Raw genomic sequence first — 16,895 nt, 5'->3', positions numbered from 1 at the left:
CTGATACCCAGTTACGTACGGTACCACCTGGGAGCACCACAGAGGGCCAACAGAACTCGTTTCTTTCTAAGAAGAAGAAGATTTAGCAAGTGATTGTTGCAGAAGGTTTCATATCTACAGTATTTCTTGTTGCTGAAATGACTCAACTTTCCTCTCTGGATTATCAAGGTTTCATCTGTAGTAGAATAGGCATTTGATTCCTCACAAACAAAGCAACTTACAGAAAAGAAAAAAAAACTTGGTTTTTACCCTTGTTGTTGCAGGCAATCCATTTGACGTTGTCAGCAAATGTCATCTCTCGTCCAATTAGATAGGTGAACACTCGAACCTGGAGAAACAATCAAGTACAGTATATAGTAAGATGTGATAAATCCCCCTCATGGGATTATCCTAACAATTTAATACAGATATTAAGCATGATGTATGTGTGTGATCACAGTACGTTTCACTGGTGCTTGCTTTTATACATGCTTGTGTGTGAGAGTGTGTGTCATACCCGTCGCTCTGGCCAATTGAACTCTTCAAAAACATCCTGAAAGTCCTCCATGGCTCCGTCTGTTATCAGCATGATGGCCTGGTTACACAGACTGCCCTGGCCCAGTGCTGCAGCCTTATCACACACATAAGAACACGCACGATTTATTTGATCTTGAGATGTTGTACTAAAGAAACCAACTGAGTCAGACTGGGAACTGTGGGTATAAAATTTCCTCACATAAGTAAATCCGTTTTGCCATTTTACTGACAGCAATTCTGCATATTGTTAAAACCCAGCAGTTACCGTGGTTGTTGCAAAGAAGGAACATACCTCGTTGAGGATCTTGAAAGATTCCTTCATTGCATTTTTCACTTTGCCCTCCCCTTTGACATGAAGCTCTTCAACTAAAAGCTTGAAATGCTGGGGGAGAGACACAAAACAAATTTTAAAAACTGACATTGTCACTAAGCCCTGGATCAATTGGTCACCATAGAAAAAGAGGGAGAGAGAAATCATGAGGGAGTGAGTGAAAGAGTCTAGAGGAGGGTGTATCCCCGGCTCTCTGGCACACTGACCAATTATGGCAAAGCCACTACAACACCAGGACGTTATCAGGATTAATCAACATGCACACATACAGACACACATGCTGTGATAAATGCCTGCAAATACAATCCAGCTGGAAGTTATTGCTGTGATTATTGCCGTATACTGTACATTATATTCAAACTTTGTAATGTGGAAAAACAGCAATCAACTACAATTAAAATAAAAAATAACTAAACCTAAACATCTATTCAGCATTTTTTCTATTTTTACACCGTAAAAGGTATTCTGTAATAAACATTAAGTGACCAAGACATGAGATAATTTACTTAAATATATATATTTCAGTCATGACAAAAAATTAATGGAGGATCGTGGAATTTACGATGCATCCAACTTGCAGCCCCTGTTTGGGCTCGTTCCCCTGGTATCTCTTTTCTAAAAACTGTTTTGCACACCCTGTCCCTAAGTCAACTGTCAAATATTAATAAAACTGTTTTTTAAACAGACATCGGTGTGTTTTAGAGTAAACATTCTGACTTACAGTGGGAGCAAACAAGGTTAATAGTTGTTAGGGAATATAGGAACGCATATAACAGCCACAAAACTTAAGATTGTCTTCCTGTAAATGTGTGTATATGTGTTTGTTACATGAGTTTATGTGTAAGTGTGTCAGCCAACATCTGTAAGCCCATTCTGTTACAGCCTGCCTCGCTAGGCGTTAAACCAATCAAATCCCTTGCTGACAAGTCATGTGACCTACTTAAAATTCTCAGCAGCCAGCAACCTTACCTGATCTGCAATGATGTGAAGGGGAGTGAAAGTAGGGCATACATCCAACACATAACGCACAAACACACACACACACACACACACACACACACACACACACACACACACACACACACACACACACACACACACACACACACAGACAAGACTGAGCAGGTGTTGGGATATACAAAATGGGAGAAAAGGATGAGGAGGAAAAAACAGATGGAAGCAGGAATGAAACAAACATATTAATGGAGCTATATGCATAAATTCAAAAAGGTGCAAAGGAAGAGAGGAAAAGAGATGATGAAAAGTAAAAGAGAAGAGAAACAAAAGTCATGAATGTAAATGATGAGGATGAAGACAAAGGAAAGGGAAGGAATCAGGAAAAATATCTGTAGTCTTAAAAACAATAATCGACAAAGAGCACACAAACAAAAGAATCATGAAGTGGTTCTCAGAGTTTAACCACTAAATCCTGTAACAAACAGTTTCTAACCCTGTTAACACACGTTTACTGTGATGTTTGAACTTAGGTCTGATGACAGCATAATCTTCGTCCTTAGAAAACGGGGGAGATAACAGCTTACGATTAATAGGTTAACAGAGATTAAGTTAATTAATTAGCTGTGTGTGTGTGTTTGTGTGTGTGTGTGTGTGTGTGTGTGTGTGTGTGTGTGTGTGTGTGTGTGTGTGTGTACGTGGGTTACCTCTCTGTTATCCAGATCAGCTTGTACCAGTGTGCCCTTGAAGCAAGGCTCCACATAGCGAACGTAGTCACTGTACTGAAGAGAGAAACAAATCATACAGTACAATTCTGTAACACAGAAAGTGAATATATATATATATATATATATATATATATATATATATATATATGTTCTAAATATCTGAATGCTGTTGTATTAATATAAAGTATGCTGTCGGTGTGCTATTTACTTCTACTGTATATTGTTTTTCAATTTTTTTTTATTGTTAATGTTGCTAGTTTGGATGTAGTGGTTTTATTGCTGGAAATTGTATGTGCCTGTCAAAATGTTGTTATTTTGTTTTTATATTTCATTCACTTAACCAGCCGGTCCCCTGATATTTGGTTCAAGGTTCAAGTCAAGTCAAGTTCAAAGCCAAATTACAATTAGTTACTCCTTACAGGAAAGTGGGACTTAAACCCTTTTACTGAGCGAGGATGTCTCATTTTAAAATAAAACTCCAGCACTGATTTTCATTGTGCTGCATGGTCATGCCATCGAAAGGAGTGTAGCTCTAAATTCTGTGTAAAAAACAGCTTAAGGGCAGGAGGATTTGCAGGAGGCATATGATTACACACACTGTAATACCAGGATAAATCGTGCTTATTACACCGATTTGTAGTCGTAGGGCTACACACAGCCAAAATCCTGAAAAGCCGAAAAACAAAATGAGTTTTGAAGCTTTGATGTTACTCCCAAAAATAAATGCTTGGTGTCTGCTGAATGTTGTGTATTTGTGTCTTTCTGCCTATTTGTACATGTGTGTCCTTTTTTCATATGTTTACCCCAGTCTTTTTACTGAACCTGCACGTTGGAATGACTGTTTATTTGGGTGTTAGAGTGGTAATCTCCTCATCATGCTCATCGGGACTTAAACACACTCTAGTTAGTCTTAGACTGCTCACGTCTGTCTGTGTTTTTTTGCTGTTGTGTGTGTTTGTGTGTGTGTGTGTGTATTTACAGCAATGATGTTAACAAAGTCATTTTCTCCAAGTGTGTCCAGGATTGTATTGATGGTGTGTTTGGCTATGGTCAGTCTGAGTCCCTTCATACTGCCACTGACATCCACCACGATTACCACGTCTTTAGGAGATGTGGCTGCTTGGATATACCTAGAGAGAGAGGGAGAGAGAGGGAGAGAGAGAGATGATGTAGGGAGCAGCACAGACCATTTTTAACTTAATTGTAACTCAAACTCTGCCATTATCGGCGACTGTATGTTATTTACCAGTTGTCTAGCAGGCAGACAGAGCAGACAGAGTTCAAGCTTTATCCTTTTAATTTTCTCTGTTCTTCCATCCTGCCTCCCTTCATCTCTTTATTATCATCCCCTGGTTTTCCAAGCTCATTAACGTCAATGAGATTTCCCCTACAGCAGCTGTGATGGGCAAACTCCCCAGATCTACACTGTCTTGTACTTGGATTTCCACCTTCCAAGGTATAGTATGTTCTGTCTGAGAACCAGACAGAGCTCCTGGAACTTGATTTACTGTTTATACACTATACTTTTTTATACTTATATATTTTACTTTTATTTATACAACAGTAGGAAAAGTTTAGGTCTAAAAAATAAAATGACTGAATTCCATTTAGCTGCTTTGGTTTCAGGGTCCTAGTATTGTGGCTGCTGACTCACTTTGATACTGTCATGATTTATTGGGACACTTGAATAGACCAGAGCCATTGTTGATTTTATTAGTAACGCCTGCGCTTTTCCCGTCATGACAAGTCAAAATGTCTGCTTTGAAAAAGGCCAAATGTCAAGATCGGTTAGGGCTGACTGATCAAATGCTTTGCGTCAAACCACATCGCCTTACAATCTCTGTTAAAAGTTGCATCTGGGGACAAAAAAATTGGAGAAACGGTACTAAATGGGTAAAATCACTGAGTCAGGAGGCTGAAAAGCAAGTCAGTAAGACTTCTCCTGCTGCCTGCTTCTGTTGATGATTCAACATGTTCAACTGGCCAAATAGTCGCTGATAAGGGCAGACCGGTGCCAATATGCCAAACCCCGAAAAAACTAAAGGTAATGATCAGCCACTGAATATCAATGATTATCTTATGGCGCTGTCAGAACATTCATAAGGGTGGCATCCTGAGAAGCACTATCTTGCACTTGCAAACTCTACATAGAGCTAGAACTGTACGTACGGCATCAGTAAGGATGTAGACCTAAGGAAGACATGACTATGGACTTACCAATTCCTGTTTCTGCAGTCAAAGGTGACCACTCCATTTTCATCTGGAATCCACTGGATCCCTGGAGAGAGAGAGGGAGACAGACAGAGAGAGAGAGAGATTGATTGATCAAGAGCAGATGGTTACATGGCGGTCCGCTGCTTGGCTAGCTGGTTGGATGGATGAACAAATGGATGCAAGGATGGATGGGGACAGATTGCCAAATGAGTGAGTGATGGATGAGGTAGCGGATGAGTAAAACCAGCTGTGTCACAAATCCTCTGCTAATTACCCCTCCACACCAAACACAGACACACACACACACACACACAGAAGAGAACTCATCAGCAACCAGAATGTAGCCGAGACTGAGTCATCATGTTTGACCGACAGTTTCCTGCATCATCAGTTGCTGTGTAATTATACTGTTTGGCTTGTGTAGCTGGATGTCTCTGTTAACAACTCTGTCCGTGTTGTCTTAACAATTTGTCGACACTGGAGAAAGTGCAGCTGAAGACACTGAAATTTGGGGAGGCACGCATTACGTCCTAAATGCAGGAGACTCGGATTCATACGTACCCGGGTAGAGCCTGAAGAAGCCTGTAGAGCTGCCAAAGTACTGCCACGTGAGAGTTGGATCTTTCTGGAAGTTGTCGATGAACACGTCATTCAGAGCCTCAGACATGTAGACTCCATTAAGAATGTCTGGATCTACAGGAATTGAGACAAAGAATAAAATAGTTATTATGCTGGCCATCGGATGCATTATGCGCAAGGGACTGCAGACTGCATATGTGTATTACCTCTGTTGTAGACATTAGTGGGGACCTGTATGTTACTCTGTTGCGTGTTGACTGGCAATTTATTGAAGTGTTCATTTTCCTCCAGAGGGAATTCTCCTCCCAGCGGCACCGAGTTGCCATCCTCATCCACCATGTTGATCAGCATGGAGTTATAATAGTCAAACTAGATGGAAAAATAACAGATGATGACTGTAGAGAGATTATATGATGAAATATTAAAGACGTGTTTAAAATGTGGATTCTACGGTAAGCAGCTATACTTCTCTCTGAGGATGGTCTGTAAAAACCTCAGCTAACTTTGCATATTTGCATTGAGTATGTATAGAAATAATGAATGCTTATGTTAGACACGGGGTAAATGAGGTGAAAGAAGAAAAAGAATTGACACAAGCAGATAATCTTTATCCTCTGTATGGCTTGATGTGACTTGTTAGTACAGTTTGTAGACACCACCAAATACCACTAGAGAATTGTTGTCAGTAGAGAGCAAACAGTATGTTGTGGGTATAACTAAGAAGTTACATGCTCTTACTGTTAGAGTATGAATATACTTTATATATGCTCAAAAGTCACAACCTGTGCGCAGAGGGGAATCTTATGCTCAAGCATATTGTCACATACCTCCAGTGTTTCATTGTACTCGTGGTAAAAATCAGCGTCCTCGGCTGCTTCTGCCAACCTCTGTGACAAAACACAACCGGGTCAGGGAAACAGTCTGCCCATATACTTGCCCACATAGGAAGGGTTATGAAGTCCATCATTACACAGACTAAAGCTGATGCTGTCGTTCAATCTGTCAATGGGTCATGTCTGCAAAAAAGGTTACCATGCTTTCACAGAATGCATTGTTACCTTCACAGACTTCATCTTCCTCCCAAGCATCTCCTCCATCTCCTCTGCAAACTTTTTCACCAGCTCCTCTCCGTCCACCTCCTCTATCTTCACCACACCCTCAATATCCTTGTATTTCTTCAAAACAGACACACTTACTTTCAGTAGTGGCACTTTTGTTTTTAGTTTTTTTTTTTACATAAGTGTTTGAATTTAGAAGTTACGTACAATATCTTGCTCAATATAGACAGGAGAATAACAAACACAGAGACCCACACATAACCATGCAAGAGAGATACACACACACACACACACACACACACACACACACACACACACACACACACACACACACACACACACACACACACACACACACACCACACAGTTACAGTTTACAGATGGGGGTCAAGCCCTGACTTCATCCCCTCCCCAGACCCCCTCTCTAATCTGCTATATGATGCCACGAGAAAACGATCTACTGCGCGCTGCGCCACCTGATTGACATCTGTGCATGAATTCATGACTGTATAGTGCTTTAAGAAGGTTTCATGGAATCTATGGGGTTATTAATCAGTCATATTGTTTTTTATTATGATGGAGTTAAAGTCATCAAAAAGAGTGGAATTCTTATACTGAAATGTTTTTGTTTTTACACCACTTATAACAGCTGTGTCCAAAATGATGAATCCACAGTTAAATAAATGAACAAAACTGTACAGTAATACAATAATACTACAGGTTAATAATGATCTATAACTCTTTTAATTACTTTTGTAAGATGATTCTTATCTCTTATTTTCTTATATTTTGTTTCTGCAATTAAATAACCACAACTTGAACTGTTACCGAAAAATGAATTTAGCAACTTTGAAAACTTTGAAAGAGAACTATATGTTATATTTTCACTTCATGATGCTTCTTTAATTTCCTTTATAAGAAAAAGCGAGCCATACTAAATTAATCAGATAAGAGAGACAAACACATATAAAATAGAGAAAGGAAGAAAAGGAGCTCTCTTGGAGCCAACAGCAAATAACCACAGAGTCCCATTTGTGGCTCCAACATTTTGAATATTCTATCCAGTTTACTCAGGCAAGAAGACACGGTCACTTAATGTTGCACAGATAATGAGACAGCCATCGATTAGACACAGGTCTGTGATTAATGGCTTCTGGTTGCCAATATTAAACTAATGCACTGGATGCTTTTTACACACCACGGGCTAAATAAAAAGACAAAGTCTGCAACTAGGAGAAATATGTCTAAACTTTGTCATTAAAATACTGCTATAACAGATACGGTTACTACAGCAACTGCTGCAACTACTACTCCTCTGACAGCTGTAACTACTACTACAGTAGCATCACTTTTACTGCAACTGTTTCTGGGGCTGCTTGATCCAGTTTGTCAGTATTTTACTTCCTCTGTGGTTCTTCCTCTGGAAAATTGTTTCACCCAACCAAAGATTGATCTTGTCCAAGGTTAATCCAGTCTATAATACAGCATAAACAACAGACTACATAGTGTGCCCAGCTTCTTCGGAAAAAATCTGTGCAGATTTGTTACGCTGTAAGTGCGGCTAGTTTAGGGTTTTTTTTGTGCTGTACGACAGAAAACTGTGTGGTAAAACAAAGATAAAAACACATATGTGCTGTAGAGGGAGATGGTCAGGAGGTTCGTATCTCTGTGAACACACAGTTTGCATGTGTGTGTCTGTGTGTGTGGCAGATGGTGAATGGGCCTGCTAGGGATTCTACAGAGTGGCATGCAGAGAAAATCCGCACATCCTAATTACTAAAAGGCACACACAAACATAACAAGTAACACAAAAATGAACACAATTCAGCACAGTTCAATAAGCTACAGTATATCTGCATGACATTTTAATGTATGTGTTTGTATAGCACAATATTAAAGCATAATCAAAAAAAAAGTAATGTTGCAGAATTAATCAAGCAAAAACAACAGGATTTCCTTGTAATTTTTCCAAGAAAGTAAATGTGTGTGTGTGTGTGTGTGTGTGTGTGTGTACGCCTGTGCATTTCTGTTTGTATGTGTCACGTGTATTTGAATTAAGTGTGTCATCAGATTGGTCTCTGGGCCATGTGCAGATGTTGTACAGCAAATGTATGCCAGTCAGTCGTGCTCTTATAGGCTGATGGAGCAGTGGGGAGGGGGAGGAGGGATGAATTCAGACGCCGCCCGTCATAGTCTGATATGATGATGTCATGTGTACAATATCTCACTCTAAAGTACATTTCTCTTTCTGCATTTAAATTTGTTTCTTCAGTTTCGCTCCCTGCCTGTGTCTTCCCAAAGCCACACTGTGAATTGGGAGATTTTGGCTGCGGAAATGATCAGAAAATGACTGTAATCAGACAACCCCGTGAGGTCCAACTTTATTCTGGAATTTTAGACAGCTACTGAAACTCAATATGATGCATCTTAAATTGCCATAAAACACATTAAATTGAGAAGATGCCCCATAAAACATTTGAATTTGAGGTAGAAATGTATGTGTGCATGCAGCTGCTTTCAGCATGGGTGCACAATGTGCCTGTCTGACAGCATGTCTGTGTCTTTGTGTAAGTGTTTTATTTGTTAATGCATGGATGTGTGCGGTCTCTTACCTTCTGTAGCAGTTTAGCTCCAGAGTATCTGGCGGACAGGGAAGCTATCTCTTTGCCAAAGGACACGGCCCACTGCTGCACCCTGGACACAGAGGAAGCATGATGTGTGACAGACAATCCAAAATGTTAACACTGTTCTATGGGGAAAAAATATCCCTTTGGCTGGTTTCCACCCTTTCTATTTGGTAATAATAGAGTTCCAAATGTTGCCGATCAGTTAATAATTGCGTAAAGAGATGGTAATGAATGGTTTTTGGTCCTGATTCTTTGCAGCCTTTTTCCAAAAGGTAAGTGTCACACAGTCCAGTCAGTCAAAGGAATTTGACTGACTGGCAGCAAATAATAAAGCCATTACTTACAACATATAAATAACATATAAACCCTTTATAAAGGGTTGTTTTATTAGAAGGAGGTGTACTGAAATTTTGGCATATAAATCGTTATAGTTCATAGTTCATTATATGCTGGTAGAAAAGCTGTGTCACCTTGCCATATTGAGCAATTTACTGTGCTTTATAATAATAATATAATAATTGTGTGCTAATTCAGAAAAAAAATGTAAAAAAAAAAAACAAACCCAAATCATATCCGAATTTATTTCACTGCCAGAAGTAACAAAGTAAAGTACAGTTGCAACACAGTGCTTTGAGAAATCCCAAACAGCAAATTTAAGAAAAATATAAAGCCAAGTGCACAGTCAATCATGTTAAGAGGTTACCGCGCACTCACCAATGACAGATTAAAACAGATTACCGTGAAGGTGACGGTGAAGGTGAAGGTAAAAGCTGGCAGGCTGCCAGGTGAAGGGGTTCTTCTGTGGTCAATAACATGTAGTAATTCTACAAATCCTCCATGTGAATACAGCCGAGGTAAGGTGATAGAGGTTACAGAGCAGACAGGATGTGACAGATGGCACAACCTATGGGGAGTCAGCCAGCTCGATGCTAGTTAGCAGGCAGTGTTGTTAACGGCTAGCCCCTCAGCCTCAGTGCTGAAAACTGGCTAATAATTTTTTGACTTGTTGATATGTTCATTGCATTCATTCTAAAATGTAGGCATAGAGACTGCAGAAGCTGTTTTGTACTGTGGATATTTTTCTTAAAAGCAGTTTCAAGAGACTCATGTCTCTAAAAATAAATCAGATCACTTTGAAGACTGTTTCAAGGCAGTGTCAAGAACCTTCTAAACGAAAAACAAAGGTTGATTCTCTTAGGACAAAGGATATTATATCATTCAAACGGCAGATTATGGCTTCTGACAGCGAGCCAAGAAGTTGTAGCTTTGAAAAAAAAAAAAAACGCTTGTTGACATGGTTTAATACAGTTTATATAAAATTACAGCCAGTATCTGTATGTGCATGTGGGCTAAAGCGCTTCTGTACAGGCCAGACAAGGTCAGATTAAGACAAAGGCTTAGGTAGAAAGCATGCCAAACCTGGTTGAAATGTGGACCAGATGCAACAAAGTGAGTACCACTGTATGGTAACCTACAAGGGATTAAAAAAAAAAAAAAAAAAAACTTATCACACTTATCTCCACTTATTTTGTTTGAGGTTGTTGCTCAAAACATGTGTCAGTGCTGTTGATGTCTCATTGTCAGTTCTTCGCTTTTCCTCGTGCCAGCACTGCCTCAGAGGCTAAGGATTTGACCTTCTTGGCCTGAAATGTTCGGTCATGGCCGTGCTAACCTCCGGAGCCAGAGGGGGCCCTGCTGCCAAATCTTCCCCAGAAAAAATGTGACGGACTTTGGGCTCAGTGACCTGTGCTGGCCTGCTGTTCCTGGAGCTTTAATCTCCATCAGTCAGCCTGCCTATAGCGACAGCACATACTCTCTGGGCTTTATGAGTGCAAAAATCACATACACTAAATATATCCTAAAACTGCATTAGCAGCCATTGCTTTTATGATTTTGGTTGATAAATCTGTTGGTATCAAACTGTCACAGTATGTATGGCCGCAGATGTTCACATACAAAAACAAATTTTAACCGAATCCAGTCAGTGTGAGTATACAAACAAAATCCTGTGGGTTTATCTGGGTTTCTCTGTCCCTCTCAGCCCCGTCCACGTTACCACACACAGTTAGCAGGCTATTATGGACTGACAGCGCTGTATCGATCTGTTATGTTTTTTAGTCAGCAGGGGGTTTGAAAACTGTTCTGGGAAAAGAGCTTCATCTGGCTTCTGGAGAACAAACACAGCGTTTCGTTCCCAGAAGAAATATTCAGCTGAGAAAAACTGACCACTTATCTTACAACAAGAGAGCGCTGGTGTGAAAAAAACAAAACACATTAGGCATTTTGAGTTATTGTACGTCCCATCTGTAAAAGGCATCATCAGCAGGCATGCCGTTTACCATGTTCAGCATCTTAGTTTAGCATGTTAATTAAGACTAAACACAAAATACAGCTGAGGTTGAGAGGCTTTACAGGTAATTTGGAATTTCTACAGTCACATTATTAGCCAGATTCATGCATCAACTTCAATTTTTTTGGCTGTAGCTGTCGAGAAGCTGTATGATAGTTTGGCAATTAGCTATACCCCACAGGTGCCCATATGGTCCATAAGTATCTGTGTGGAGCATTCAGCCAAAATAGAAGGAACACTATTGACTCCTCCATCTGACGTGTGGCTTCAAGAAGGGTATCGCTGCATGAAGGCTTGCCAGGGTGTCCCCACAGAAATGACCTGGTACAACTGTTGACATCATGTCATAATAAAGGTTTGTAGGGTTGTAGTCATCTAACTTGAATTTACTGCTAAATTGCAGCACATTTGTGTCACATTGTTTGTGAGGATGCAATCATAGTACAACCAGTCAGGTGATTGCAGGTAAAGGCTTTGTAGATTTTCAACTACTTAAATTATTGAATACAGTATATTGTAGTGATGAAAACGTTGGTGTAAATAAAATCGAGATTTTCAGCAATTTTTCTTGCCTTGATTAAACTTCAGTGAAAAAGGTGGACAAGTCAACTCAATCAAGTTATTTTCCTTGTAATGGTCTTATGAGCTATCAAATATTTGAAAAAAGGCACATGTTATGTGTGAGAAGCAGGTGAAATGTACATGTGTAAATGTGTCTCTTACAAAACCTGGATGATCTTCATTGGTGCCTATGTCAGCCTCATGCTGTGGATACAACTAAATGCAAAAAACTGTGTATATGTAGCTTTATACTGACATCCAAACTAGAACTGGCTGTAATGGTTCCTCCGGATGGTTCAGCCCCTGAGGGTAAAAAGTCAGTGTCAGGGTTTTCCAGTGCAACTGTACTCACGTTTCTGGTGAGATCTTCATCTGGCCGTCGACCATCGGGCACAGCGAGCTGAAAAGGATAATCCACATCAGCATCATCAGCCTCCCCCTGCGCGGCCAACTTCTGTCCCATTTAGTGGCATTCCCAGCGTTTCCCAGGCTCCAGCGCTTCATCCCTGCAGCTGCTACGATCTGCATCAGTCCAGTGATTGTTGAACGCTGGCTCCAAAAGAAAAGGATGAAATTAGGACAGTGAGAATACAACTGCTCAGGTCACAGTGCAAAAAAAGGAGAGAAGGGAGCGTTAAAGGTGCAATGAACTAGCTGATGTCTGTCATGTCGGGCCATGGGTGGGGGGCTGAGGGACAAAATTCTGATGACGCCTTGGCTACACTCTGTCAGGGTTAAGGGAGCATCTAAAGCAGCAAACAACCACCGAGTTCGTATAAAATGGTTGGAACAAAAACAAATTTGCTTGATAATGAATGAAAGACTTCCTGCACTGACAGTTACTGACAAAGGCGAATGTTTGCATTTGAATAGTTCATCTAAAGGATTACACATACTGTTTTCAGATTAAAAAAAAAAAAAAAAAAAAAAAGCATAACCTGAAGTTCATCATTCAAAAGGGCCTTGTCTGTGCAAGTGGTGCAGCTATGAATTTACACAATATCCTGTACAGGGCAGAGGAAACAAACTTTGAACAGAACACTGACATATTACCACCTTTTAAGATGATGTTAGTGAACAGTCGCCTTACTCATTCAGCAGATATGCAGTAACATTAGCATTCATTTGGAGGCAAGTTTCCTGCACTCTCCTTTTAGATCTGTTCCTCCTGAGGAGGATCTGGCTCTTTAACAGCTAAATGCTCCACTATGCTCACCCGCTAGTTGCTAACTGTCTTTCTGCCATTTGGTGCTTGGCAGGTAGTATGCAGTGGGTTTTTAGTGCTTTTTATTTCGAAAATACCTGCCCACTGTGGCTGAAATCGATGCTGATGAGAGCGGCGAGAGTGAACCAAAAAAAAAAAAAGTAAAATTGCAGGCTGCAAAACTAAAACATTAAGCTAACAGATGCTATGAAGCTCCACAGAGTTGAGGGGAGCTGCAGAGTTGGTTGATAATTCTCTGTGGGCACCTCCCCTTTCACTTACACATCAAGTATGTGATCCATTGCTATTATAAAAACATTGACCATAGCTGCATTCAACATGTACCACAAGAAAAACTTTTGAAATTCAGCTCTTTAGTTGGGAAATCTAACACAGACAAGAGCAAATCCAGAACTTGCTCAGACCTATTAGACAAAAAGGCAAAACAAAAAAACAACCGTTTAATCAACTTGCCTGGCAAAGTATTTGTCACAAAAAAATAAAGGACTAATTCAGTTTACTGAAAGACTTTCATGTATAGTTCATTGTACAGTCCTGAGACAGTCGAGAGACTTGAAGGGGCTGAATTTTGTCACTGAGCAGTCTAAAGTGGATCCATAGCAACATGGAGAAGAGTGCATGCAGGTGTGTTGCATTTTTCTATGACATGTGTGGGCTGCTCGAATTCCTGAGCAGACCAAACGCTGATCAGGAATTCCAGCAAAGGATCCAGAGGGCTCAACTGCAACATCCCGCAACAGATGTAGGACTCACAGAATTAAGACTCCACTTGGCTTCCAAGAATGATAATGAAAAGCTAGGTTCTTTAAGTGGAAAGACTTTAGAGCTGCTTTTCTTGACAAAAGATTGAAACAGTCCCACGTGCTGTCCGGAAAAAGCAAGATGCTAATTTAAAAGAATACACAGGCTGGAGCCTAAAAGTGGGTTGCAGAAAGATTAAAAACACGTCTCCAAATTATTGCAGACAGAATGGCACAGAAGATTACTCACTATGTCATGTTGTCAAAGCTTTAAAACCATTCCTTTGAGGCATGTGGGTCTTGAAAGAAAGTTCAAATATGACTGATAATGAATAAAAAATGTCTGATTGATGATTCGATGTCAGCTGAGCTGGTTATCCCGGCATACAAAAGAGTCTAGAAAGCATTTGTCTTCAATGTCAAAGGTCACTTCTGCGCTCCAGGAGTCACAACGGAGTCTCGCCATATTCCTAAACCTCCCTCTCTTCGCCTCTTAATCCTATTTCTACTCCTCCCATCATCCACCTCTCTCCTCCATGCTCCCTCTCCCTACAGATCTCTGGATCTGCAGGATGCCAGGAAGACTCGGGATGTCCTGGTAAACTTGTGTCTTCACACGAGTTCAGTCCTTGTTATCAGGCAGCGTGGTTTTCCCAAAGCAGGACCAACGCGCACACACACTGCCAAAAGAAATCCTGCTGCTAGTTCAGATTTTTCTGCCGCCCCTCCTGCTGACATCAAAACCTCATGGATCCAAAAACCAAAATTACGCAGCACTGAGACACAAACACGCTACCGGATGAAGAGTAAGATGGATGTGGTGATGGATGGAGGGATAGTGGGACTTCCTCTCTCTCTAGTATATCTCTTCCTGCTCTCTAGCACAGGTTTATACCATAATCCAAGCAGGATTAAACCCCTCCTCCCTCCATCTCTCTTTTTTTATCTCTCCATCCCCTTCACTCTCTCTCTCTCTCTCACACACACACATTAACACAAACATTATCTCTCTCTATCTCTCTTTCTTGCCCTTATGTTTCTATAACCTCCTTTGACCTATTGTCTCTCTAGTCTTGTCTTTCTTTCTAGCTGTGTTTCTCTCCCTCTTTTTTCTCTTAATCTTTCTCCTCAGGCTTTTTCTCACCTGCTACTTCTCCACTCTTCTCTCTTTTTCTCTCATTTGTATCTTTCTCTGTGTGCCTGCTATTACTGAGAAATGGATGGAGGAAAAAGTGTCACTAGTAAGAATTATCTGAGGTAATCGGTCATTGGGAGAGAAGGGGGAGAAAGAAAGAAGAGAGGGGAGGAGAGGAGAGGAAAAGAGTAAAAAGAAGGAAAAAGTGAATCTGGAAGCAAATGGGAACGGGAGGATGGGAGGAAAAAGGGAGGATAAAGAGATATGGAGCAAAAGAGGAGGAAAGAGAAGCGTGCTCTGGTGGGATGGGAGTCGTGATATGTGGAAGAGGACGCATCTTATAATATAACCACACTGAGACACCTAGTGGATGCTCATTGCCTCACACACGTACAGTATATGTACAGTATACACACACAGACACACAGACACACACACACACACACACACACACACACACACACACACACACACACACACACACAGGGTACTGCAACATCGATCTATCAACTCTGGAGATGTGTCCCACATCGCAAATCCAACGGTCTATAAGTTACTGTAGGTTTGAAAATCTGCTCTCATTTTTACTTTTTTTTCCAATTCATTTAGGAAAAAGTACAAGTTATTTCTGCTGCTGATTAAAGATATCTGCAATCTTGCATTCATCCTTCAGTATAATCCATTTCAATTACCCCAAGTGTAATTAATGTTTGAATGTTTTCTGTGTGCTTGGTTCAACTACCTTGGTCTGCCTGCACAACACTTGCAAGAATCTGGAATAAATCCATCCTGTATATACATCTACATTTTTACTTTTTGATTTTGTTTGCTGCTTTGATTTGAGAAATGACCGGGCAGTGTTGTGGTGAGTGATGGCTATGTGCCTTTCCCCCGCTCAGAGGAGCACTTCATATGTCCTATGCACCACTTCACTCCGTTTCTTACCTCAAACAAATGCAAACCAGATGGAACAGATACCGGTACACTCAGTCTCACTAGGTCAGTCTTTTAAACCGCAAAAACATCCCAACCAGAAGTCCCACCTTGCATGTTGATGTAGCATGTAAAAGATGTGTAAATGGCTCCGGTTAAGACTTTAAAAGTAAATATAAAGCCACCGTCTACAGACTACTATACATTTTATAGGATTACACACTGAACATAGAGAATGGATGTCTCTCGTGCAAATTGAGTTAGCCTTTAAAAGATACAGTATCTACACAGTTCTGCCCGGGAGTTTAGGAACATCTAGGTTTTAGACTTCATCTTGTGGGATAGCACCATACACCTTGCAACTTTTCTGAAGCATATTTTCAGCCACTGTGGAAACTGTTGGTCAGTGTAGCAAAATTTTACGTTTTACATTACAGACCAAATGTGACATTTTTGCCATTTTTGACCAAAGAATAGCAAAGTTGTCTCACCTTTATTTCATCCGTCCAACGATTTTGAATTCAACCTAATGGCAACAGACTTTGCTCATGTTTACAGCTTTGTATGAATTGTTTAGACAAGTAATCGTGTGTTTTTTGATTCGTCTAAAAATGCCTCTGCTACAGCAGAGGCGTGATGCTGAAATGACGTCTAGAGCTAAGATGGCCTGTCTGCTGCTGTGACCATTCAGCTAGATTTAACTAAATATGAGGGATAAAAGTCAGACATACACTCAAAAACACACATGCGCACACAGTCACATGCACTCACACACACCGGACACACACAACCATACAGTAAATGCAACCAACGTTACACAGTTACAACAAGCTAACATGCATTTGCATATTATAGGCATGCAAATACACGCACACACACAACACACACATACTGTAAGACATCTGTTCGTGCTGTTAAGGAAATGAAAATGCAGTAAAGCCATC

At 40.5% G+C, this 16,895-nt stretch overlaps 1 protein-coding gene across 1 annotated transcript in view; it reads right to left on the bottom strand.

The window, feature by feature from the left end:
- cacna2d4a (calcium channel, voltage-dependent, alpha 2/delta subunit 4a) overlaps nt 1-16,895 on the bottom strand; it is a 93,868-nt gene that overhangs the window by 74,143 nt on the left and 2,830 nt on the right. Inside the window, exons 2-13 of the mRNA XM_040152620.1 lie at nt 12,271-12,467; nt 8,993-9,074; nt 6,381-6,497; nt 6,150-6,209; nt 5,529-5,691; nt 5,305-5,436; nt 4,747-4,807; nt 3,509-3,659; nt 2,509-2,583; nt 809-898; nt 497-610; nt 250-328 (exon numbers count right to left, since the gene is read on the bottom strand). Coding sequence (XP_040008554.1) covers nt 250-328; nt 497-610; nt 809-898; nt 2,509-2,583; nt 3,509-3,659; nt 4,747-4,807; nt 5,305-5,436; nt 5,529-5,691; nt 6,150-6,209; nt 6,381-6,497; nt 8,993-9,074; nt 12,271-12,446 — 1,300 coding nt within the window. The 5' untranslated portion in view covers nt 12,447-12,467. The remainder of the gene's footprint in view (nt 1-249; nt 329-496; nt 611-808; nt 899-2,508; nt 2,584-3,508; nt 3,660-4,746; nt 4,808-5,304; nt 5,437-5,528; nt 5,692-6,149; nt 6,210-6,380; nt 6,498-8,992; nt 9,075-12,270; nt 12,468-16,895) is intronic.

Source organism: Xiphias gladius, chromosome 2, assembly GCF_016859285.1.
Source record: "Xiphias gladius isolate SHS-SW01 ecotype Sanya breed wild chromosome 2, ASM1685928v1, whole genome shotgun sequence".
NCBI lineage: Eukaryota > Metazoa > Chordata > Actinopteri > Istiophoriformes > Xiphiidae > Xiphias > Xiphias gladius.
Note: the sequence above shows the minus strand (reverse complement) of the source record. Positions and strands in the feature narration are given on the sequence as shown.